The following is a 27,494-nucleotide window of genomic DNA, read 5'->3' on the forward strand; positions in this document are numbered from 1 at the left end:
ATAGTACCTCATCCCGCTGACATTTAGAGCATTGATAATATTCCCTCACATATCAATTTCACCTATTTTCTCATCATTCTCGTTTCCCCCTAGCAGAAAATGGAATCATTTGTGCTTTCAGCAATTTGTTATTGATTGGGAGAGCTCTGGAAATAGAGGGTTGCCATTATGGCAATGCTGCAGCTACAGTTAAATTGAGTTTTAAGCAGGCCTGCAAATGTATCATTTCACAGCCATAACACAAAAGCTTTTAAATCCATGAACGTCAGGATGGATCAAATGCCTAAAAATACCAGTATTCTCATCATATTGAGAGCTATTAGAATTTCTGCTGTTGAGAGGTTTTCGGTAATTCTGTACAATGTGACAGTATGTGGCTGCGTTTAACAGAAACTGCAGTTAAGATTGATTCTCTGACTAGCATCAGGCCTGTTGCTGCTGTTGTGCTATTGTGGGTAAAAAAAAACAAACCTGTGATTTGATGCCTATTGCTATCTTACTCTTGTTCTGTTCGGTCACTGTAGCTGCACTGAAAGAACATAATGAGTGTTTCCCCTTAGGTTAGGCTTTTACAAGCACAGCGCAACAGAGTACAGCAGAGAAAATTCATTTTATATATGCATGTAGGGGAGTCATAATAACCGCGTATTACCAGTAACCAATAACTGCAATTTTCTAAAACGAATTATCAATATCATGTCAGTAATGCAGTAATAAGTCACCTCTGTACACTTTTAGCAATTTGCCAAAACCGACAGCACACAACAAACAAGGATACGGATGAAACTGACTATTATCATATATATATTTTTAGTTTGTATATACATTAAAATGATATTGTAACTCAATAAATACATCAGTGTACATATACAGATGCTGGTCACAAGGAAGTGATGGACTACTTTCTCCAGCGCTTGACTTCTGCCCCACAGCCCTTCTTCCACTGCACTCAGGGGACAGTGCATCAGGCCTGGGCAGGAGAGACAGTAGGACTGCCTCAGGCTGGGTCTTCAACACATCATCCCAGCTCTGGTGAGGTTAGGATGCCAAAGAATCACAAGCATGCAGCACCTCTTCTTGCCATTCATAAATAATGCCCCTTCTAACAATGAATTAGTAATTACCCCAGATGTTTTATTTTTGTTGACCCAGAAGAAGAGGGGCTCGTAAATTAATAGCACCCCTTCCTTCCCAGGGCATACTCCTACTACTATTAAATCCCTAAAGAAGGGCTGCTAGCTTTTTTTATGGCCTGTGAAGCTGTGACTGCCCCCCCACCCCACCCCCCTGCACTTCAGCAGGTCGGCTGGCCCTATAACAATCCATCCCTGCAGCTCTGCAAACACTACCAATGTTCTCACTGTGTGGCATTGTTACGGCTGTGGCCATAAGAACACTGTGTGGGCTGTTTGTTCTGTGTCTCTTTACTGTGTTTAAGACTCTTTACAGGTCCCTCCCCTAATGAAGAGTAGTGAGCAGCTGATTGGACCATGGAACAGGTGACCACATTCAAAAAGCCGCTCTGACAGCTCCAGGGAGAGAGAGAGAGAGAGTGTGGAACGAGCGAGTAGCCTGACAGCCGTCGCAGTCCTGACCCTGGTTTTCCCAGCCTGTGTTTATCTTGTGTATTTGTGGGAGTGTGAATTGTAAAAGCCGCTCCTAGTGCATTAGCTGAGAGCTTAGGCACTCGTGGGCTGAAGCGGAAGGGGTGAGCTGCCTTTTCTTTTGGAATCGTTTTCTCCTGTTTTCTTGGTCAGGGAGCGAGGGATAGCTCTGTCATTTGTTTGTTCTTTTTTCTTTCTTAGGGTTTAGTTAGTCTTTTCTGGTGGGACTTAGTTGGTTTTGTTTATTATTTTGGCCTGGGCTCACCCTGGAGCTATGCTTCTTGTCCTTAAATAAAATCACTTTTTTTACTCACAACTGGTTTGGATGTTTGGCTTGGGAACCAGGGCGGGGATTTGTCTCTCTCTCCTCCAACCTTATGTGCGTCCCTACCCGCCTAGACTAGGGGCGTAACAGGCATAGACACAAAGTTCTAACATTGAGGTTTTCATCACAGGCCGGCAGACACAATCTGTATTCTCTGCAGTGGCAGGGTTACATATTATGACAGTCATTTTTCGACTCAAGGTCACATGGCCGCCCATTGTTAACCTACGGTGAGCAGAAATTATATGTCATTAAGTTTTGTTTGTCTAACAGTCCGATTTGTCTTATATGGCGTATCTTATCTTTGTCTTATAAGGGAGTCGTGCCAGGCATGGTGGCTTTGTTGTCATCAAAGCAAGAATGTCCTTTGCTCTGATGCGATCCTCAGTGAATGGCTTGCTAGTTGTTACCATGGTACAAAATTGAGTACAGTTGTGATTTCCAATTAGTCTAATTGTATCAACAGGGTTGTTAATTAGGATTACAGCATCCTGAATGTTGGACCTGTTGGAGTGTATCTCTCTGCTCAATTGCACTGTGAACCCACATTGAAAATAATTACTTAAGGAATTAAGAATCTATGTGACTGGGACCAGGGTTTACCCCACATTTTGCCCTGTGACAGCTGAGATAGGCTCCAGTACCTCCGCAACCCTGAACTGGGTAAGCGGTCAGGATGGATGGATAGATGGATGTCTCCACAAAGACAGGAAATGAGATCTGTGACCAACTAAAAATCACTGGAAAGACAATTACAGCAGGAGGTACAGAATGAGACTTGTTAGCACTAATTACAGTGGCCATTCTCTGTAAATGGTACCAATAAATGGTGCACTGCTGGCAAGTCCAAAAACATTTAAACAAGTTCTTCAGACTAGATAGTACGGCTGTCTAGGAAAATTGCATTTCTGTGACAATTAAGAGAATGCAGCAAGTTCTATTGATGCCTGATGCAAGAAAAAAAAGGAAAGAAAACCTTTGTAATGTGAATTATGTGAGAACTAGTATGTAATTACGTACTTGTGCATGTGATTGTGTTTTGCTATTGGCATGCCACCTTTCATTTAAGTATATCGTGATATCCATGTATGTGGACCTATATCTGTACGTGTGTGTGTGTGTTTGTTTGTTGATGAGCAGAACAGTGCATTTCAATCATGGCTGTGTCTTACCTAGCCCTTGCAGACCTTGTCTTACTTTCCTTTAAAGGTTAGCAGTGTGTGTTTGGTTGTTGACTGGGAGAAAGAGAGTAGGTGTGTATGTGTGTGTGTGTGTGTGTCAGAGAGAGAGAGAGAGAGAGAGAGAGAGAATGCCAGACTCTTAATGATCCCTCCAGAGAGGTCTTGCTGTGTGTGTGCAGCGCCGAGGCCCGAACAGGGAAACACGGGGAAATTAGCTATCTCTCTCAATAACCTCTGATGAAAGTCTGCCTCCTACCCAACTACTCTGTCACTGGCTCCTCAAGACAATAAGCCAATTAGACCAAACCCAGCAAAGGGGCAGGGCCTTGTGTGAGTGTGTTTTCATTGTGAAAATCTCTAAGTGTGAGCAAGAAGTCAGAGAAAAATGTAAGAATAAGAATGTCAGATTGTTCATCCTTTTATTTATTTTTTTAAAGGAGGTTGAAGATTTTAAAGTAAAAGCTGTGGAAAATTTGCTAAGTAAATTTTCATTTCTCCGCCTGCTACAGTGTTTTAATCTGAGTCAAGTTTCAAATCTTCAGTTCTTGGATTCAGACTTTACAAAAACCATGCAAACACCAAGTGGTGGTTTCTAGTTTTTCTACTTTATCTACTATAGTTAGGTCCATACTTTGTTGAACAAAGACACAATTTTCTGTAGTTTTCACTCGACCACAGTAATTTTAAATTAAACGGTCAGTTTCAGCTAAGAGGTTCTACAAAGCCCCTGCTTTTATACACAAGCCAACATTTTAATAGATTCAAACCTAATTGGAGAACTGACTGACAAGCAGGCTGATAAAATGAATTCGTTAGTGCACTGGTCAGCTCAGCAGTAGCAAAAGGTCTGAAAGACCACAGAAGACAAATAAAATGCATGATGACAGAATTATTTCCATGGTTAATTAAAGACCTTACCATATGGTGTATTCTATTAAATATTATATTAAAATATTTTTTATATGAATTAGTATCAAGGGAATTAATCATTTAATTACCTCTAACAGTGATATCCAAAAACAGTGATATCTGAACGAAATTAAGTTCACATAAATAGAACCTCATGCCTAAAGACACCCTCATGAGTTTTTTTTTGTAAACAACAGGATCATATTATCTCTTACTCACAAAGTTCCCTGCTTGCTTGTATCTATATATTAGTGTAAGTTTACAAGATAAAAGTGGATAGGCTTTTACGACTTGACACGAACACACAAATAAACACTGACTCTTTGAGTAATAGAATAAAGATTTGGCTTTTGATTTACTTTTATTTATGTTTAAAGTCTGTATGAAAATCATTAAGTCATTAGGAACAGTCACCGGATAGTGATGGGTGGGGAGGGAACACTGTAAGCAAAGCAGATGTGCAACAAGAGAAGCCAAAACCAAGTTCTTGTTAGCTTGCCCCTCTATCCTTCTCTCCAGTAGCTGCTTGCCTAGAGCTTCAGCCATCATCGCCTTTAAAGTTTTATTCATTACTACCGTACCTGTCCTCAAGGTGATTGACAAGAAGTTATAGAATCACCGACTGCATAAAAGACAAACATGCTCCTCTTCCTCCCGTGTTTAACTAACAGGATGGATGCTACAGTGACTCCCCCGCCTATACACGGCGTTATTATAGTACAAGACAAAGTTATGAATACTGACTGTACTAACTACCTTTGCAACATAACACTAGAAGTTTTATTTATCTACATTCTCTTTTACATTTTTAAATGTTTAAAAAAAACACATTGCACCTATAAAAAGCAAGATAATTACAGCCACGTTCCCAACAAGAAGTCATCTCTCTGCCTTAACAGTTATATTTTTACCTTTCTTGGCCCATTACTTGTTGATAAGTAGGATAGTGTGACACCATTAGTAGGGATGTGTATCATCTCACCATTACTCCACACTGTATTTTTGATCAATAGGGGATCCAAAGAAGCAGATACAGCAGCACTGAGCAGCAGGAGATCCCATTGAATAATTACAAGAATAAGAAATATGTCATGGCATTTACAAACCAACATTTTGATTTTGAAACTCCATAATATATGGAATAATATATTAAACAGCTTTAAGAAAATGACTGAAAATGATTAATCCCTTATAAATCTCTCCTTTTTGGTATTGGGATATGTGGAGTTGTTGATGTTTGCTCCAGCAGTAATGCCTAATGTGTGTAATTTAGATAGCAGCATTGAGATTATTTGTCACTTTTTTTTTTTCAAATTACACTCTTGCTTTTTCTGTCTCCCCCCCTCTCCCTTCCACCCCCTCTTTGACTCTGAGATATTGGCCTGTCTGTTCGTTCCATAACTCATACTTTACTTGTGATGCTCAATTAAACTGCATATATCAGGGGAGTTGATGGGTAGGTAGAACATTTGTAATCAAGCATATTTATTCTCTTTAATCACCCTGGGGACCTGGAGACCTCAGGAAGGCAGACGCACAAGGCTTCATGCAAATGCATATACGCACATCCACACAGACATATACACAAATCCTCAAGCAAACACACGTACCAGCGAAACAACACATGCACAACCATTTACGCATGCCACAGCGCACGCACACGTACACACGAATATAAATACTTATCAAAAGCCGCTGCTGAACTCAATCAGGCCTCAGCTTGGCAGCCTTGACTCCATCACCCTCGCAACTCCCCCTCTGCGCCCTGGTCTCTCGACCCCAACCCCATATAATGACAGCACACTAGTTTACATATTAATGAATAGCTTCGTTTTTAATATGCTGCTCACTAAATCACGCATGGCAAGCCGACAGGCTATTAGTGCTTTGTACTCCTCTGGTGTATATTAAAAATATATGTGGTGATTTGTATAGGATACGCGCCTGTAGGTGTTTTTTGTGGGTGTATGTCAGCAAATGTTATGTGTATGTATGTCCTTTACAAGCATATTTGTCTTCCAGTGTGTAAAGGTGCACTGCCTGTTGTCGATCATTGAACAGTCCTAGAAGGAGATTTGAGAATGGATGTTTGTGGTCATTTGCAGTTTTTCCGGAACATATAAAGGCAAATTGCATTCATAAACTTCACTTTCACTCTTTCTTTTACCTTTGTTAGACCCACATGCAATCCTACATGCATGTTTTACAGCAGGAGTTATTATTGTCAACTTAGACAAACAGTAATCTCGTGCAAATACACCCCACTGTCAGTTAATCTCCGGTCTCTGTCAGTAATCACATATAGAAGAGTGAAAGGGACGTGAAAGGTAGGAAATAATTAAAAATATTCCCAGTGGCTGCTTTGAGACTGAGACTCGGTGTCACTTCACTTTTAATTAAGACCATGGAAACGATACACCGACGCTCATAAAAGCACACACAAACATCACGTTGTGCATTCACATGGCACCATTTGCGGACAGGCATATACACATTCATGCACACACTATTGCATACTTCCAGAGGGCAACAGGGGAAATAAAGGTTCGGTTTAAAGAGGGTTTAGAGCCATCCATGACCAAGAATACGTCTATATTCAGTAAAAGTTGTGTGTATGTGTGTTTCTGGGCACACGAAAGATGCAATCTGCTCTTTTGTGACAAATCTATTTGCCTATAAGAAAGGGAAGAATATAAGAGCAGGAAAAGCTGTAGAAATAGATATACTTAAACAATTTTTATTACTGTTGCAGACACAAATATGTTTATATAGCAGTAATACCACAATGTCTTGGTTGATCTTAACACAGAGTACACATGGTATGCCTGTAGTCACACATAAATGCATTTTAAAGAGCCGCTATTTTAGGTTTCTTGCCCAATTAAACACCTCGGGCCTTATAAGTGTTTTTCTTTGGATTTAGTGCCCAAAGAATAGTCTTCACATATGCCCACACGTGTAAAGTCCATTCACAGGATCATTATGTATAGGATTCTCCCTCATTTTCCATTGTATGACCACCATCAAGTACCCACTACATTATTGAGCTCCCATCTGCTAATGACAAAATAGACAAAGAGAATAATCAACACCCTTCTTTGCCTCTTCTGCTTTCTTCCTTCTGTCTATTGTGTATCAGCTCTCCCATCTCGTTCTCCCCAGTCATTTGGATGAAATCAAGGGATCTTCATAATGTGTGCGTGGAAGCAGAGAGTTGTGTGAGTTGTGCGCTTACATTGTTCAAGAGTATGTATTTTCAAATGTGTTTGCCAGTTATCCACCAACGTTTGCCTTTGTGTGTGTGTGCCGGTGTCCCTGCATGTGCGTGTGTGTGTGTGCATGAAGTCCACAGACAAAATGCAATAATTGAAGGCCCTCCTGCCGATTTCACACAATCAACGTGGCCACACTGGAGGTGATGAAAGTGAATCAAAGATTGAAGGGAGAGTTGCTTTTAAAAAAGGCTTTCAGAGCCCCCTCCCCATCCCTCAATTATCCCCACAATGCCTTATTAATACTATACCCACCTTCACTGCATCGCACCCTTTTTATTTCTTTCACTGCTTTCCACATCAGAGCCACACAGTGTTATGTTCACAGTACCCAGTGCGTTCATATCTTAATATCTGACCAGCTCTCCCTCATTGCTTTTCCTTTTTTCCTTCCTTCCCCCTGAATCCGTCCTCCACTCCAACCTTGTCCTTCATATTTTTTAAAACCCACTGCCCTTTGCCTTCATATCTGCCCAGATCTCCGTCACTGTCACCCCCCTCTTCTGTTCTCCTTCGCTTCCCTCCCCTTTACTTCGCCCCCTTCCCTCCACCTTTTTTTAATCCTTTTTAATGAAACAGAGGACCCTGCTGCCAGTGGAGGTGATCCTCATTCGCCAGTCCCAGTGTGCACTGATTGTCTGTCTGCAGAATGGCTGGGGAGAGGGCTGAATAGGATAGATGAGTCTGTATTGGCCCTACTGCTGTAATTCTCATAATGCTGCTACCCCTATACCACTGCCACCACTCTCTCAGTCATCCCCTCTCTTCTTTTCCCTCGCGTAAAGAAAGATGAGGCTTGGAGATGTGATCCTGGAGATGAATGCAGCCTTATTACTAAAAAAGCAAGGTGGAACTGTGCCATTAATTGTTCTGCATTCGGCGTTAGCACAACGTAAGGGTGAAGCTCAGGGCTTGTATCATGGCTACGGTTCAGAAAAGGGGGCTGGTGAAAAGGAAGGAATAATAGAAGGGAACGAGAGAGGAGGTTGTGTCTGTTATCATCCACAACACGTTTGCGTTTGATGTCGCCACCGTCATTTTCCTCCGTGCGTCTAGATCTAACCAGAGAGCGGTTTCGGGATCACAGCGACACAGGGGAGAAAATATTGAATCAATGCTTTTGCCGGCTCTTGAAAGCCGGGTTAGCGTTTGATGCTGCGACACTGGGTGAGAGTGAGAGAAAAAGAAAAATGTGTATGAGGAAACAGTCACCCTCTCCTTCAAACCCTCCCCTTCTTTTATTTTCCTCACCCCTTTGCTTTCTTTCTGTCTTTCTCTCTTGTCTCTCTTCACTGCTTACCGTTGTCATTGTCTCATTTAGCTTGTCTAAAAATATAGTCTTCCTCCCCAGAAGTAAAGAGGGAGAAATTTCGACATGTGTGCGTTACCTTTTTATCTGCGAGGCAGGGAGAGGAATCTTGGGGGAAATCAGGTGTCTTAATGACAGCAGAGTGTGCAGCATGGGTAATGCCGAGCGCTGGCATTTGCAGTACACGCATTAAATTATTCACATCAAAAACTCATTGTTTGTTACCTGACAGAGCCGCGGAGAGAGGTGGAAGGATGATGGAAAAGCGTGATGAATTAAACATCAGGAGGATGGAGTGCCTCAGAGAGAGTGAAAGAGAAAGCAAAAGGAGGGGGGAGAGAGACCAAAAGACAGGAAGGTGCATTCAAATGGGATGTTTAGAATCTAAACATGCACTCTTGTCTTTTGAGAGACGAGAGGTAGAGTTGAAAGAATGAGTATGTATTTACATCTGTGATTTTTATGATAGCGTGGAAGACTGTTTATAGTCCCCACCTATTATCTCTGCCACCAATGACAGGCAGCCAGGATGGAAATCAGGAAGTCGAAACAGGAAGTGAAAAATGTAAAATCTTGAGCGTTAGAATGAACATATAACCCTTTTTTTGTCTTCTCAGAGAAAAGTAAGTTAAACCAGATCCCTAGTAAAATACTAAAGAATATTAGTCTTGTGTGGGCAGCAACCATGAGTCGTTTTGTGTTTTTGTTGGGAGTACTTAACTACTGAAACTACAACAATAAAGTTTCATTTTTTATTTAACCATTTATTTTGTACTGTATTAGAACACTCGTTGACAAGCACCATCCCTAAGGCAGCAAAAGTAAAAGGTTGGGTGTCACTTAGGCTCCTACATACACAGTCGCAATATGACTATGTATGTAGTCAGTCTCATTGTGGTAAACCTGCTCAAAGAAATGGTTTTTGCTAAGCATTGGCAAATGTTCAGTTTGTGCAGTTTGTTATAAATTTATATCATATGTGCATTCAAGAAGTTTGCATGCTTTCCCTGTGTTTGCGTGGATTCTCTCTGGGTCCTCTGGCTTCTTCTTACAGCCCAAAGACATGCAGTCAGTGGGGTTAGGTCAACTGGTGACTCTGCAAATTGGGTGTGAATATGAGTGCGAATGGTTGTCTGTCTCTTTGTGTTAGTCCTGCGTCATGCAGGTGACCTGTCCAAGGTGTAGCACGCGTCTCACCCTATGATAGCTTGGGATAGGCTCCAGCCCCCAACAACCCTGATAAGGATAAGCGGAAGATAACGGATGGATGGATGTGCATTCAATATTTTTTTTTTCTGTGACTTTTCCTAAGTAGCTTTAGATTTCCCAAATACCTAACTTTTTTTTTAACCCTCTCAAGGCAGGCGTTGCCGATTTGCAACAGTTAAAAACTAACAACCTGATTACCCCACATACATATTTTATGAGTTTTTTTTACTCAGAAGTACCACTGCAGGACTTGGTTGTGCATTAGCAACAAAAAGTTTAATTTGAGCCTGAGAGGGTTAAATTAGTAATAAAAATATTAATAAAATACAAATATTGGGTTAAGTTCCAGTGGTTTGTATAAAGATGACTTAAGAGACGTTTAGACAACCCTGGGTGGTCTTGGGTAATCTTTAGCCAGCTGATCTGGTACATTTTTGGGAATACCAGATATCAATTCTGTCTGGGCAGAGCTTTATCCAGTGAAAACACTCCAGAGGTTTGCATGATCATCCATAGGAAGGACTCTTTTTCATATATTTTGACACTGATGCTTTAACAAAAATAGCAACTAACATACAAAAAACCTCCCGGACTAAACAGGAAGTCAGCGTAAACCAGAATTAAGTGCAAAGTTAGGGCTAGTTAACAGCTTTGTGAGAATTGATTTTGATGGGAAAAGACATTAGCAGCAAGTCTAGCAAATTAATGTTTAAGCATTCTTTAAATATGGATTAGATTTAATACTTCATGAAGTACAATGATAATAGCTTGTTTCACAGAAACATAATGTAGCACTTAACAATGTACTGTAATTAATACATTATGCTAAGTTGTATTATGTTAATTTCTGATGGAGAAATTAAAAATAGATTATACAGCCAGTCTGAGTGTGTATCCTCTTGATTGGGGAGCAGAAAGCAAGCGGGGTAGAGCGAGGGGAAAAACACATGCATTTATCAAAGGGTGATTAAGTTTAAGGCAATGATTCACTAAATATTTAACAGCTTTGCTTGGTGCAAAGTATATCATGAATTATAGATGGTGAGGATGAGCGTGTCTTGATGTAAGACAGTGTTTAAAGACTTAACCTACAATATGGGAAGAGCAATTACCATTGTAATAAATGAGAGACGAGTGAAAAAAGACCGTCTATTCGTTATTTCTAATTAATTTCTGAGGATGATCACAAGGGGAGGGGTAGGGAGAGGATGGGGCCACGTCCATTAGTCCCTGACACTTTGGGGCCCTTTTTGTCCTTGATAAATGGACTGTATATGTTTCACCAATGAGATGCTCAACAGCAGACATGCAAAAGCTTGAAGACACACACACGATCACGCATGATGTTCACATGCACACACAGAAAACATTGCATATATTTTCTTCAATTAATGAGGACACAGCAGAGCCTTTTTCCCTTTAAAACTATTCTAAGTTCATTATTTTCTGAGTATGTATTTCTAGTTTCAGTTCAAAATATCACATATATCAGAAAACTGCAGTATCAGAAAACTCCTGGTTTTTAGCCGAGGATAAAATGGACTATTTCCGATGTCTGTATATTTAATCCACTTGAAATTCACTGAGTGATGGAGTAGGAGCAGCCAATGTGGACAGAACACGTGGAGTTAACTTCAAGGCAGCGAACAAGACCCTGCTGCCTCTATCTTTCTCTCTAAGTGGTCATTTTAGATGTAAATACAGCACAAAACATGGGAATGCTGTTGTCTATATTCATGTTATTGTCAGACAACATTATAGCTGGAACATCAGGATTTTATTCGTGCGGCGCAGCATCTTGGTGACTGCTTTGTATGTAAACCTAATGCATTTAGTTTCATTTAATACTGCATATGTGTTCCTGCTGCTTTAGTGGGAATTCAGCTGTATAAAAGCACAGCATATATGAACATAAAAAGTAGCAGAACGGCAAACATCACAGAGCTGACAAAAAGCCAGCTAACTTTAGTTTGCACTGAAGCACAAAGGGGAACACGACAACGCAGCAACCCACAGCCAGTTACAATTTATTGGTTTCACGTCAATGTCAAAGTTTACACAATGGGCACATGATCAAAGCCAATGAAAATGTTGGCCTGATTAGCAGTGCAGCCTGCTGTGGATATTTCTATTGTTGTAAGGAAACTGAAATGAAATGAAAAATGGAATAATCAACAGGGTCTTCAGCTCCTCAGATGCTAAGAGGACGTAAAATCTCAGTTGACAACAACGCGTTTAGCTGTATCACCAGGGCCAACAAATCTGGATGGCTCTATCATAAGCACATATTCTGCTCTCATGCAAGCAATGAAAGACTCATTACAATTCCAAAGATTGTTTTTCTGATCTCTTGTCAAGAAGGTTGATTTTACTACCAATATACTTAAGTAATTATTTGTAACTTTGCATAACTAACATCGTGTGTGTCTGTGTGTGTGTGTGTGTGTGTGCAGTATATGCTTGCGCTACAGATCCGTCTTGACTAATACTTTGCCTGTAGCCACTCTGAAACTACTTCCTGTCATACAAATTCTCTTTATATACCCTATATTTCCTCTATGTTTCCTCCCCTTGATTTTATAAAGGATCCAGCATCTCCCAGCAATGCTTTCACAAATTTCATTAGGTAAGGGGTAAGCGGGGCGGTGCACTGGTTTTTCAACTTTCACTGCGCATTACTTGTTGTCATATCACTAAGGAAGAGAGAAGAGGTCTGCGTACAGGCCTTATATTCAAAGTCACTGGAGCATTCCATGTGTAGTGCTCTAAAATATTGATGAGTTAGCAAAAACACACTGGGTCCTGTCATTTTAAGGAACACAGGCGGATGGAAGTCACAAGGAAGAGGGACGATACCGCCTCTCCTTTTTTTTCAGCCTGTAGCCATTTTAACTGTCAGTGAAGGTAATTTGCTTTTGCACAACTCCAAGACAAGCACAGCGAAAGTCAACTGATAGGCCATTAAGTATAAACCGTGGATAAACAAAGGTTTAATCAATAAATCACCTATCCATCTATCTATCTGCGAATCTATATGGTTATATGTCTGTGTACTTCAGGCTCATAATATATGCATTTTAATAAGCCGCGATGATCTATCAACATTATTCATTGCATTATTCCATTAGATGCGCTTAATATATTTAACATGCAAGCCAAAGGGGAAAAAAATCACCATCAATTGTGAAGAAACACTTTTTTTCCCCAGCACTTGTTTGCATCCAAAGAAACCTTTCTTTTATTCAATCCTCTGCTCTTGTTTAATTGATTATTTGTCTTTTTGCAAATTTTATTTCACCTCTGTTTTCTCGTTCTTTCTTCGCCTGGAGTTGAGAGAGACTGTTTGGTTTCAGTGGCTTGTGGGGCTACACTGATGTTAAGCCTATCTGGTTTGTCTGTGTGTAGTCTTATTGATCCTTGGCTAAGACATTAGATCTGAACGTCATGTCAAGGGTTTGGTGACCTCTAGCAGCCTCTCTCCAAGTGATAGCTTTGATAAGCCTCATCCCGCTCTCTGTTCTATATAGAGCCGTGCCCTAACCTTTAGCCCGACTCTGTGTTTGAGCCTGACCTTTCTTTGATGTGTAATACATACCACGTGCCGTCCCACCACTGAACATACTCATTCAGGCACAAGATATACACACATGTAACCCCCCCCCCCCCCCCCCCCCCCCCAACACACACTCACACACATACACCCCGTTAGTCAACACCCTGAAGCACCAACTCCCATGGAACCTTATTAAAACCACCTTCAGTGAAAATGGGGGAAGTTCTCAAAGTCTCTATAACTTGTATAATGTGTTGTATGAATAATGTTTTCTTCTCCTCATTTCCCCCTCTTCAATCGTTAATGCAGAAAAGCAGAGGCATCACTCACACAAAAAGACAAACGCCCAAGTCCGCTTGCCACTGATGGGCATGTCTTATTTACTAAAGGCAACAACCTGGCCTGGCAGGAAGCAAACACACACACGCACACACCGTGATGTGCATGCGTGGAAAACGCAATCACATTTGCACAATCGCATCCCTGCATTCATGTGTACATGCTGTCTTAGATACTCTCATGCACACAGGCCTACACACACACACATGCACACACACACACACACAGCATTTCCGTTTGATGTTTGCCAGTCATCCAAGATCCCTTACAGCCTGCCTTGCCTCCTACCAAATAACAGTCTTCATTAATTAAAAAAGAAAAGGCAGTGTTATTATAATTCTCTTTGCTTGGCCCTTGATGTAATGGAGGGGGTGTGTGGTGTTTTGTGGCTCTTCGAGAGTTTGCTTTCATCATCGTCTGAGATTCCCTATGGCTTTGCCTTACTGCCATCAAACTCTCTTTTACTTCTTTTTGTCTTTTCATCCAATGAGATGAAGTTTGGAAAAGTTGCTCCAGCCCAACAGGATCCTTTTTAGCAGTTAATGCCCTTCCCAGCTGGCAGGCAACTAACAGCCCACAAGCAGGCACCAGCGGCAATGTCGGACAATGTTATTAGCTTTCCAGCTTTTTTCAACTCATAGCTGATGGCTTGAAATTAGTATTGGCTTAAAGCAGCCAAACGCTTGCCGACTGTTTGCTCCGCAGGTCAGCTTTGTTTACGGTTTTCCTTGTGCATACAAGGTTATGGATATTAGATTTGAGCAGCTCAATTTTAAAAAGTAACAAACCAGATCAGGGTGATTTAAAAAAACAAAAGAAAAAAACATAATTAAAGTTACAGTGCTGGACAGAAACACTTTATATCTACATTTGGCCACTTTGAGAGGCATGAAACTAGCAGAAGACGAATGGAGGGACAATTAGAAGGACAGACAGGCTAAAAAAACATTACAGAGCAGCGTGACAGACAGACAGGTTCAAAAGGCTGATGAGAAGAGGAAAGAAAATGAGTGAGAAAATGGGGCACGCTGCTGCACTCTGTTTGCAAGGGCTAAACTTATTAGTCCATTCTTAATGCCTCTCACTGCAGATAGCATTAAGAAATACACGGTAATGATGATTTGTGTTCTCCTCAGCCAACAGAGGAAGAGGAGCCCACTTATTCCACATGAGTGTTATAATTGGCACCTTATTGCATTAGGGTAGAATGCACTGTGTGATTTCCTGGGTGTCATTTTTGACTAATGGATTCTTAAGAATAGTAATCTAATCGCTGTCATTATTTCATCTTTGCTGCTTTCAGAAAAAGCCGTCGTGATTTAGGTGGGGGAAGGAGTTTTAGCCGTGGATGTGTTGGGGCATGTTGCAAATTAATCTGCACACCTTGTAAACAGAAAGAAAGCAAACAGAAATCAATTTGGCTGAGTGAGGAACTCCACTCTCAGGGCTTTTAGCATCTGCATTAAGCCCAAGTTGTTTGGGTTGTAGTTATTTTGCTTTTTTTTTTTTTTGTTTCTGTGTTTGCCTGACAACTTTGTCAAATCAGCCCACTTATGTTACTTGTCAACATGGTATGCTATTTCCTGCTTCAATCAAGTCCTGTTTCTAATTGTAAAGCTAAATCATCAGTACAGATATGTTTTCAGCCATTATTAATAGCAGCTGCAGAATGGCATGCTTGTTATTTGCTGGTGTATTTTTCAGCAATCTCCAGCTCCCTATTACTTTGTGTTCAGTAATCACACAGTTTCAATACACACCCTAGCATCTCATAATGCCTAAAAATCCGAAACCTCTGCAGCTCTACCAGTCCCTCTGTTTCCATTTCCACATACCTTGATCCCGGTGTTGTGTCATTAATAGAGGTGATGTGCTGTTTATTTTATTGATCATGTGTTTTATCCGAGCATCAATGCTGAGTTCACTCACTGGCATGCACATTCCCTTTATCAAAACAGACACTGGACCTCTGCTTTGAGGTTTTCATCAAGCAAAAACACCCATTATGGTCTCTGACTGGCTGGCTTGCTCAGAAAAAAAAAAAATACTGCTGGTGTTCCCCTGACATGCAACATCCCAATTATGCCCACACAGACGAGAATATACACTTACACAGGTCACATAACACAGACACGCACACATACAGACACACAGCTACATAAGCACTCATAATTTTGTTTGAAGCTCTGACACACATTTCGCATGCTCACAAATATAGACTAGCTGTTTTCTATACAGACGTATAGTAGGACTCTCTCTCTCTCTCTCTCTTGCTTTTTTATACATCCTCAGAAATACACACACGTATACACACACATTCATTGAGCCTTTGGTTTTCTTTTCAGACTAAGGAAGTGCAGGAATGTCAGAATGGAGGCTGATCTGATCGTCAGGAGAGTGTCCTCCTGAATAACCCTCGACACACACGTGCACACAAAAACACAGACACACACTCCACAGCTGAACATGCACCATAGATACACACACACACACACACACACACACACACACACACACACACACACACACACACACACACACACACAGACAATGAGACGGTCCACCACACCTTCCCGACATGTCTTATCACCCCTCTACCCCCCTTCCCCGCAGCCTTTTTCCACCATCCCTCCTGTCTGCCCCCCCCAACCCACCCTCCTTACCACCACTGTCCTTACCACCACCCCCCCAGCCTCCAGGGAGAAAAGGCTGACTTGCATTCAGCAGCATCTCTCAGGAAAGAAGAAATGAATAAAAGAAAGGAGATGTCCCGTTGACAGTCAATGTCTGCGCTGCCAGGAGCCAAAATAACTGTCAGCAAATGCTCGGGACTGTCCAAAATGCCACAGAGACATTAAAAAAACAAAACAAAAAAAATAAAAGGATTGATAAATAAATAAATGCATGAAATTTAACAAAGAAAGAGGGGAAACCTTACTGTCACCTGCGGAAATGAAACAGAATTACAAGCGAGGTGTAAAATCGGCTAAAAAGAGAAGGAAGCATCGCCAAGCTCGCTACATTGTTCAATCAGTCGTATACGGTTAAGAACCCTGAAAGAGTAGCAGTTGCTATGGTGTTAAGGTAAATAGAGCCCCTAAAAATAAACACATATGCAATACAATAAAACTATTTTGCTCAAGTGAGTGCAGTTAGAGTCATTTAAAAGCTCCACGTATATTTTATGTGCTTTAACCAACACAGTGGAAAGCGGTCTATCCAGCTGGGCACCATGCTGATCACTGCTTCAGTGGGGCCACACTTTGGAGGGCATTTCACTTTGCAACAAGCAAACTATGCTGTGCACACTCTTGCCTCGTGTGCAGTCATCACCGCACTTTTGTTCTCATGCAGTGCACCGTCAAAGTATAATTAAAGGGACGTATGATTACAACAGCAGCTTATGCGTTACATTATGGTGCCTACGTAGTCATTTGTATAATTTCCAACAGTAATTGGACTACTTTTGTACAAGCCACAGTGCCACTGATTGTGTTCTAGTTTGATTCATGGGAGCACTTTAGCCAAATGCGTTATTTGTTTTAACACTGTGAAAAAAAAAATTGTTCTCAGGCACAAGTAATCAGCATTTTCATGTATCTCCTGTATGACAGTGTAGTCATCTGTCTCTATCTGTAACTACATCCTGAAAGCTGTTGGAATTCCTACTCTATACATTTTTCTCTGTGCTTTGTCTCTAATGATCATTAATTGCAATAGATCTGAGAGGGCCCGGATGACCTTATATGCCAGTATCATACCTAGGACCACTTCTTACGGCAGACATCCTAATCGAGTGCATGTCTAATTTATGGGGCTGGAGTTTGCCATTAAGGGCCTGATCCATGGAATTAAATAACTAGCAGACCTTCGCTGGTCCCGGACGGTGGGCGGAGGAGGAAGGGAGATAGCATGATGAATTGCCCACCCCTCCTCTACCTCATCCTTGACTTTGAAAAATACTGTCTCTGCATTTTAGGTCAGCTTCTGACAACAATTAGGCACAGTGAAATAGATAGACTGTGACCCTACCCCCCCTACCCCCTTCTTTTAGTGGTTTTTTTTTTCCTTTCTCCTGCCATATCCTGTGTGTTTGAAAGATAAAAAAAAAAAATACAGGAGGTTATAGGAGTAAATATGGGCCGGCATGAGCTGTAAAGGAACAGCAAAATGTTGAGAAAAACAAAGAACCTGTCTAAATACAATTATAATACTCATTAATCAGAAATAAATTTATCAATGGGTACCCCTTTCATTAAATATTCATAAAAACAATCTGACTGGATTTCATCATAAAGTAAGCTTTGGTCAGAGGTTCACATCAGTACTCTTTATAAAGAGGGAACATTGAAATAATACTATATAAACAGCATGTAATGATACGTCTTTTTTCACAGGTGCATATTTTTTTGTCTTCTTTTTATTTTCCACAGAATATTTTCATGGACATTGCTATTGATCTTGCCATGTGACGGAGGTCGAGCCAGCTAATTCCCTTTTTCATTACAGCAAAGCCCCCCGAATTCTCTTAGTAGAGCTGCCTCTTAGGGGCATCCAATCCCTGGCCTCTCCCAATGACATGAATATAAGCCTGTGCTGATGGGGCCTGGTGTAAATGTATTAGCCCTGCGCCTGTGCCCCTAGCCTAGCCAGCCATAATTATGTTAGGAACCAATGAGACAGCTGGGAAATCAATATGCTAAGACAGATTGAGTGGAGATGTGTGGCCAGTGGAGTGGGAATAGAGAGCTCTGGCAGCTCCCCGTGGTGCGAAGGGGCTAGAGTCGACGATTAAGCCATAGACTTAGCATTTACTGCTAGGATTCACTGCCTGAATCTAGTTAGCATTTAGGGAAAGATCCCTGCGAGCAGACAATGTTACTATTAGATTGGAGGCTTCACTCGTTAGCTGAGTGGCCTATCATCTTTGGAGGTCGGGTAGTGGCATAAGTGCTTCAACATGCACAGCTTTGAATCCATGATTCTTGTGGTCTGTGCTCACTTTACCAGTATGTACTGTAGAGTCTTGCTTAAAGAGTAGATTTCAGATGACATTTTGCTATAAGATTGGGCTGCCAAAGGTCATAATATCACTGATGCTGATATTCTGAGCTAGTTTATCAAGTCATTAGAAGTACCTGAGTCTGCAAAGCAGAAAAATGTGGATGGTTCCTTCAGCACAATTCTTTTTTCCTTTGGGATATGCTTCATTCTCTTAATTTCAAATGCTGAGAAAGAAAGTATGCCTGCACTGTAGTTCAGCTGTTTCATTTTGTTATAGTTATGGCAGCCATGAGTTGAGAGAAAGAAAACTACAAGCACAGGCCTTGGTACGTTACTCTTCTCTGATCTTGATGAGCAGCTGGGAAGGAAATGAATAATTGGTGCAGGGGGCAGGGGTGGGGGTGGAGGGCGGTTGTGGGAGCAGGACAAGTGGAGTTGGGTTAAAGAAGATGGTGGTTCAGTCTTAACTTTGATGATAGTCCACATAAGCCGAAGCGCTGCTGTAATTTATATTCAATTAAGCAGGGGGGGGGGGGGGGGGGGGGGGTTACAGATTCAAGACAAAGGCTCCGTGTTGAGGTGGAGTCAGAGGGAGAATTTAGAAGGGAGGGTGTGTGTGTGTGTGTGTATGCATGTGTGTTTGGGGGGGTGGGCGGTGGGTGGGGAGAGTTGCATCTGCTCTCAGCCCCAATCAGCGGCCTTGAAGGCACTGTCCCTTAACAATGGACCCCATCAGTGCGGGGAGCGGAGTCACAGGCATAAGTGCACCCAATAAGTGTGCAATTTCTGCCCATATGACCATCCTGACACAATTGCTCTAATTTTCCTCCTTTGAAATGACTGATAAAAGACTTAGGTAATTGCTACGCCACAGAATTTCTTCCATGATCAGGAGGAAGGAGGAGGGAATAACTGAGGGACAGGGAGCAACAGAGAGAGACGGAGGGGTGTGTGTCTGTGCGCGTGTGCGTCTGTGTTTGTGTGATCATGGGTGAGAAGTGACACAGCCCCAGGGCCTGACGATGGAGACTGGAGTGTCAGTTTGTGAAAAATCCCAAATTAATACTTGTCGTTTCCTTTTCCCCTCTCTGAGTGGTCGTCCTCTGCTTCCACCAAGGATCTTATTAAGAGGAGGTAATTTGTCCTGACAATGTATCGGAAATCACTCAATCAGATGATTTCTTGGAAAATATATTCAAAACATTGTGGTGTGGAGTTGAGGTGGCGGCTAATTCTGATGCTTATATGTCTGTCTCCCACTCAGTTTTTCAGTTTCTCTGCAGAAGTGAAACCTAACGGTGAACTTATTAAAGTGACACAATAAATGTCTCTTTTTTGGAGTCTCCTTCCCGCTCACACGCTTATTAGTGATGCAACTGGACCCAGATGTTATCATCAGTCTTCAAAAAATTCTTTGACCGCATTTCTTTTCTGTTTGTGTGTGTGTGTGTGTGTGTGTGTACTTTCAGGTGCATGTGTGCCGCTGGAGTCTGAAAGCTTAGCTCCAAACCTGTGTCACTCCTCACTATGACCTTGTCCTTTGTAATCAAGCCTCTTTTATCTGATTCCTCACATGTGTGTGCGGCGTACTCACACCCATCTCATTGAAACACCATGTATTCTGGACTGTGGCCTTACTTGATTGGAGTTCAGTTACAGGGATAGATAGAGAGGTAAAAGATGTGCACTTGGAGTCAGAGGGAAATAGATAAGAGAATAGTAGTTTAGTCGCCTCAGTAACTAACTAACCTGACAGCACACCCAATCAGCTTCTCAAAACTGTGTGTGCGTGTTCTTGTGTACGTGTGTGTGACACGGTGTGACAGACTCCTGAGGTGCTGATTCTAAACACAGTCTCTGCCAGTGCCTGGGTAATGTTGGCTAATAGCTTAATCAATACTTATTATGGCCCTATTGGTTCACTAAAGTGAGAACAGAATCTCACCAAGCGCAGTGCCTCAGTGGAGAGAATGAAAGACGGAGCAAAGGAAGAGAAGAAGAAGTGTCTTCTGCTGATCCAGATGGACAGCCTAACCTCCCTCATGGGATTTCCTTATTCAGGAATCCAATTTTCCCAATGTGATTGACTCGGATTGGATCACATGGAATAAGGCTAACTCTTTTAGCACACCCAATAAAGCACTAATGGGCTTTGTCCCCCATTTTCCAACTTTTTCCCTCCTCAACTCGACTGGTCGTTCGCAATTAGCACTGGCAAGGCAGTGGGTGGTCGAGAAATTAAGTGATGGGGAGAAGGAATGAGAGTAGAGGGGCATGACGAAGAAAGAGAAGAGGTGATTAGTTACAAATAGCAGTGGCACAAGCGTTTACTGAACACCATGTTCTTAGGGCATCTTTAGAAATATGATCAAATTAAATCGAATGGAGTATACTTACAGTGCACATAAAGCAAGATTAAGTTTGTTAGACTGGTGCCAGACAGCTTAGATTTATATGTTATTAGTGTTACTGTAGTAAAAGCAGGGTTGTTGGAATTGTTGTAATGGCGGTTAGAAGTGGTAATAGTTGTAATCATAGAGGTAATGCACTAACATTGGTGTTCAGACTGAGACTGAGCTGTAAATCTGACTGAATATGCTGTAATATTAAAATGAAGAGCACGGTTATGATAAACAATGTAAGCAGAGACATAAATACACAGTGAAAGGACATGAATCGCATCTCATGTGATGTTTGCAAAAGTGCAAAATTTAATTTACTAGAAAAAATTAGTGTAATTGAAAAAAAATACAGTCTAAATGCAGCAGTTAGTTAGATGTATATACTTGTACGGTCTTCATTAAATCTGAATGCTTCAAATGTAATGAAATTCATTTAGTACTTTAATACGCTCACTTAATGAAAGAATATAAATTGAAAAAATACGATCGGGATAAATTATTATCAAATTGAGCCACTTCTTAGAGAGAAATGATTTAGTGCAGCTTTATGGATGTTATTAATTAAATATTTTACACATAGTTGTGGCAGCTTCAATTCAGCTCAGTGTTCAGTGTTGAAGCAAAATCCATATGTATGCGACTTAGACTGAAAATTTTGCTAATGGAAATATTTGTTGCTAAAGGTATTGGTCATTTATCTTTTTTTATAATTCAACGTTGTTTTCTCATTATAATATTTATAATTGCCACAGAGTATATATAAAATGCATTTTAGACCAATCCAAGCCAAAAATGCGAAGTAACTCTAAGCTGCATTCTTCCTAATGTCCAGCAGGAGGCGACTACTCTGGCTACAAAAAGAAGTCGGGGTGCATGGAGGTCGGGGGGGAAAACAACTTGACTAAGCCCTTTCCAGATGAGTTTGTAGTTTTTAGTCTTACTAATGATCTTACTGATGATAAATTATGTTAGATTCAAAAAGGTCAATAAACAAACAATTTTTTAGGGCGGGCCTACCTTGTGATTGACAAACCACTAATTTACAGGCATGCAGTGTCAGATCGGCCAGTCACTTGTCATATTGATTTTTATTGTGTTGTCAGCTTAAGGCGTGGGTGACGTCACACGGCTTCATTCATCATTTGTATACAGTCTATGGTAATTCTGAATAGCATATAGGCCAATGTCATGCTCTTCAAAACCACAACAGATACTAGTATACTTGGAATTAGCATTAAACATGTGTTTTATTTAGCGTTAGATACTACACTTTGGATTTGAGTTGCATTTGATGACTTTCCCATTCGACTTTTTGCTACTACACAGTATGCATGTCTTCTAAACATATCTCCTACTGTGTTTTGTGCATCTTTTGTCATTTCATTTCTGCCAAATGGCTTCAGTAGTCGCAAGTCTTTTCGACAGCCAGCTCTCTCCTGGCTGCCATCATCAGACCAGCTTGCAGTGAAATAGATACGCTATGAAAACTCACTGTTGTGTACGGTGGCCATGTAGAATAAGGAGATTGGATACCACAAAGCAATGTTCTGCATTTCAGCTGCGCTACACTGGCATTGTGTGGAAAATGTTTAGAATGGGCTCTGATTGCACAAATCAAACACAGATGATGAAAAAGTGACACGCACGCACCAATCTTGCAAGCTCTCGTTTCTGTTCACAGGAACCTTGCAGGGAAAAGAGGAGGACTCACCGCAGGAAATAGAAGCATTGATTGACAGATTAATCATTCTGGTGCTGAGTGTATGTGTGTGCGTATCTCGGAGCGAGTGTATGTGCATGTGCAAACGTGTGTGCGTGTCCCAACTGACCTTGACAGCTCAGTACTAGCGCAGCAGCCACGTCCAAGAGTCAGTCATTCAGACACAGCTGGTGGCTCGTAGCTACCAGACTCTGCAGCTAACAGTTAACACTGTGTCCACTCTACAATTATCCAGCAAGAGAACACTTATCAACTACTGTGTGCTTTAGAATAGCATTGCATTAATTTCAAATTTTACAAGCTATTTAAACAACCTGAGGTGTAATTAACAGCTTAAGATAATGGGTAATATTATAATGACTTTAATATCTTAAGTAACTAATTATCTTTATTTGATTCTGACTGGTTAGCATGGCTAAATCCATTGTGTTTTGTGTCCTCTGTGGCAAAGTCAATAGCATTATCTGCTGTAGGTGTTTTTTAATTACTTTAGCGTTAGTATCAAAGCATCACACAGTTTTCTCTTTTTCACACTAACTTGAGTCCTGCACTACAGTAGCCTGTGTTAACCTTTTTCCCATCCTACGGCTCCCGGGGGCCTGACCCTGAACTCAGTCACCTTTGACAGCTCCTCAATATCATCTCCATCCCCCAAGCCACTGATCTTAGAACAGATATTTTCTTATCCTTCTAATGGTTAAGGTTAGGGAGCTAGTCCAGAGTAATCTGATCCCGAATCTGTGGTGGGAGACAAGTTATTCCTCGGGCATCTCTGCTGCTCAACAAACACAGAGAGCGAGGCGAGCCAGGGGGCAGTATGGGTCTTGCAACCTGCCCTATAGCAAGGTTGATGTTGTGTATTTGTGTGTGTGTGTGTGTGTGGGTTTACACATATGCGTACACATACATTGCATTTTCTTTGAATTTTGGAGCACGAAATATGTGCCTGCATATTCTAGCTGAAATTCGAATCGTCTTTAGCTTTTTTGTACAAACATGTGTGGGAACTCAGGTGTGCCTGTGTGTGTGTTTGTGTAAATGCCGGCCTGTCGAACTTGCAGACGCAAGGGAGATGTCATGTTCAGTTTGTGTTTGGCTAACCCTGTGGTCTCCACCCCTAATAGCAGGGTCTATGGGGTGTAGGCACATGCCAATATTCATTGGCAGTTGAATCAAGCCACTTAGATACCATCTGTAAACAGCACTCAGAGGGCCTTGAATTAAACTGAAGACTGGAAACATTGGTGCTCGCTGCAGAGATTACCAGGTTCAACCAGGTTAATGGGCTCTGTGGCCATAGATCAGTTATATAGATATTGGCAGGCATGTGCACAAAACCTCATGTCTTCTATGTTTCTGTGTTAAATTACAAATTATTGTTGCTGTTATTTTAAGTATGTGGAGAACTCCATGAACTTGAGATTGCATTCATTACGCAGATCTCAGAAAGGCAAAGGTTAAATCAATATTCATCTTAAATGTTGTTCTTTACTTTCAATTATGAGTCAAATTCCTGATTACCTGTATGGCTCAATTATGTGTACGTGATATAAGATTCCCTATTCTTAAGTGACAGTTTGAAACTCAATACATGCAATGCATAATTATTCATTTCCTGGTGATTGTATACTTAACCATGTTGCAAAATTACAAAGGATAATTTACAACTGTCATTCAAAACCAGTATATTTTGGTGAAATGACACCACCATGCATCATTTTGATGTCAACCAATCAGTATTTCCCCCCTCTTCTTCCTCTCTCTCTCTCGTTCTCTCTCTCCCTCAGCCCCTCTCTGTCTCCTTACTCCCTTTCGCCACCATGGCGCTCTGTTCACCAACACTGATTCATAATCTATAGCTGTGCCTGGGAGACCAGCAGCTATTGATTTAACGCCTACAGTAATCCAGCGCTGTATCCGCTGCTTGTTAGAGATGCTGAGGCCTAGGAACTGGGGCTTGCAGAGGTAGCCAGACAGAGACTAGGACAGATGTGAAGAATTGTTTGGATTCATTCCTTCACAGATTTTTTTCTTTTTAATTGTCTCAATAAAAGACCAATTTTGGATAACAGACTGCCATCATCTTTATGGAAAATATAAATATTTGGGTGTTTGTATTATGTATTACAGGCTAGGTGAAATGGTTTTTTGAAGTAAAGTTTATTTTATATCAGAATATTTATGCAACATAATTCAACAAAATGCAGATCACATCAATGGTTCACAGTAGCTAATTGTATGTGGGAACTCCGTCCATCCATCCGTCCATCCATCCATCCATCCATCCATCCATCCATCCATCCATCCATCCATTAATTTTCTGTCACTTATCCAGGTGTGGGCTGTGAGGACAACAGCCGAATTCCAGACTTCCCTCTGTCTGCCCACCTCCACCAGCTCTTCTGGGGGAATACCAGGGCGTTGCCAACAAAAATATATAATCTCTTCGGCATGCCCCCAGCCTTCACCCTGGACTTCCACCTGGTAGGACTTTGCCGAATTATTTTTCTTATTTTTTTGTAATTGTTCAATATCAAAAATATAGAAATACATGTATGTGGACTGCCAGAAGCCCTCTATGAATAAATTTAACTTGAAAAATGTTTATAGTGTTTGCTACTTCCAAAAAACAAGCCCCCAATCTTTTGCACTAATTTGGAAATTATTCAACATCAGCATGCTTATTACGTTGTATGCACCATAAGAATGTGCGCTTAAAGTTTGAAGGATAATTGTGTTTTCTTGAACGTGTTTGGATACACTAACAGACCACCTGAGGAAACAGTGACTAATTTGTTTTCTGTGAACTGATATTTCAAGTAAATGTGAAGATTTACATGAAAAAAAAATGCTCAATTGTGCTCTTCTCTTTTTAAACATTCACCTTGCTTGTAGTCTGACAGGCTATGATTTTAACAATTTGAGATGATTGTTTTGGAATTTAGAAGTGTTATTGCTGGTTTTCTGGATAATTATTAGGTCATGTTGCTTGCCCTTTTCCCTCAATAACACATCTGTTTGTGATTCCTAAAAATCATAGCAAAACACAGATTTGTGTGATTTTATGCAAATTTTAAAACTGATCAGAAATCTGAACTATTAATGTCCAGGGATGATATGTCCTCTGAATGCAATCAGTTCCCTAAGGGGATGACCCTAGTCTGATGTATCTTAATTTAAAAAAATAAAAAAATCACACCACGTTCAGTCATGTCACATAAACATATTGTAAATATAAGTTTGGTTTAACACACCTTTAGCCCATAAGCGATTGGACAGATCTTCACAATTTACAGTGGTATGACACTTTATACCCGATATGTAGTAGCTATATGCGCCACTAGTTTATTAATGTACATATTTACCACTTTATCTTGCCACATGAAAATAATAATTCTATATTTTTCCCACTTTATTTCCACATGTATATCTAATTAGTCATGGAACCTTTCAGTCACAATTGTCCTTCTCTAAACGTCTGGCGCTGACAAGAGTCAAGATCTCCTCTGCGTCTGTTACAATAACCCACTGCTCATGCTTACAATTGCCTGCATATGATTTGGAATGAGCGACAGCTAAGGCAGCCACGACATATTCATACAGAATGCTAATCATGCATGATACAAGAATAATAGACAATGTCGCTTTCAGTTCATCAAGCATCCAGGTAAGTGGATATGTAATTTAAGTTATTATCAAATCTACCTAATTTGGTGTGGTCCATCCATCATGATAATAGCACCATTCTGTGCACACACTTTCAATTGTGACAAGCCTGTATATATATGGACAATACCTTTGGCATCAGAGTTCCTTTTCATTATAGATAATTGCAGTCCATGTATTTTAGATCTCTTCCCTGGATTTTCACGACAATGTAGTTCTTTGAATGAGTGACAAGAAAATGGTATGACCAGTAGACACAACCAAAAATCTAGTGGTGAGTTTCATTTAGTGTACAAATGTCTGTTTGAAGAGGGCAATTTTTTTTACAGCATTTTATAATGAGAATAATATGAGTATCGCCATGGTCCTTGTATTTCCTTTTAAATTGTGCAGTTTAACATTATGACCCTTCAACAGTTCATGTATAGAAAATTGAAGGCATTGAGTGCAAAGACAAACATGATGTTAAAGAATATATGAAGGTAAAGTATGAGATGTCTTAAATAAAGGTGCACCGTTCAATTCCTTAAGGTCCCTTAATCAAGATGACAAATGACAGGAAGGTTGAAGAGGAGTACTTATCTCAATCAGGTACAGACCATCAGCACAAAGACAGATAAACACGCTGACCTTCATTAGTCTGGCCAAATAATTAGCTGACCTCGTCAAATAAGCACTCGTGCTGCACACACTCAAGCACGTACGCACACATACACACTTTGCGCACAGTGGTTTGTATGTGCCTTTAATGAAAAGAGGACTGACGCACAAAGCTGATTGCTTTGTTCTGATGAGTTTCTGGCTTGAGTAGCCCACTTGATTGATGGATAGATGAACACAAGGATGGGTGGATGAAGACAGACAGAAAAGGAAAACTCTGGAGGAGATGAGTGCTTTTGTCGGGTAATATCACAGCAGGCAGGAACAAAAAGCTGTCTACTTGTTTTAATGTGCAAAATGTATTGATCAAATTGTTGCTGCAATATGCAGAAAGAAACATT

General features: G+C 40.9%; 1 protein-coding gene across 1 annotated transcript in view; it reads left to right on the forward strand.

Moving 5' to 3' along the window:
- LOC147321846 (uncharacterized) overlaps window positions 1-27,494 on the forward strand; it is a 152,870-nt gene that overhangs the window by 86,643 nt on the left and 38,733 nt on the right. The window contains exon 3 of the mRNA XM_086305996.1: window positions 25,163-25,311. Coding sequence (XP_086162122.1) covers window positions 25,163-25,311 — 149 coding nt within the window. The remainder of the gene's footprint in view (window positions 1-25,162; window positions 25,312-27,494) is intronic.

Source organism: Aulonocara sp. 'chitande type north' Nkhata Bay, linkage group LG9 (genome assembly GCF_057382095.1).
Source record: "Aulonocara sp. 'chitande type north' Nkhata Bay isolate Kocher_YH1m ecotype deep benthic linkage group LG9, A_spYH_male_GT1.1, whole genome shotgun sequence".
Taxonomy (NCBI): Eukaryota; Metazoa; Chordata; class Actinopteri; order Cichliformes; family Cichlidae; genus Aulonocara; species Aulonocara sp. 'chitande type north' Nkhata Bay.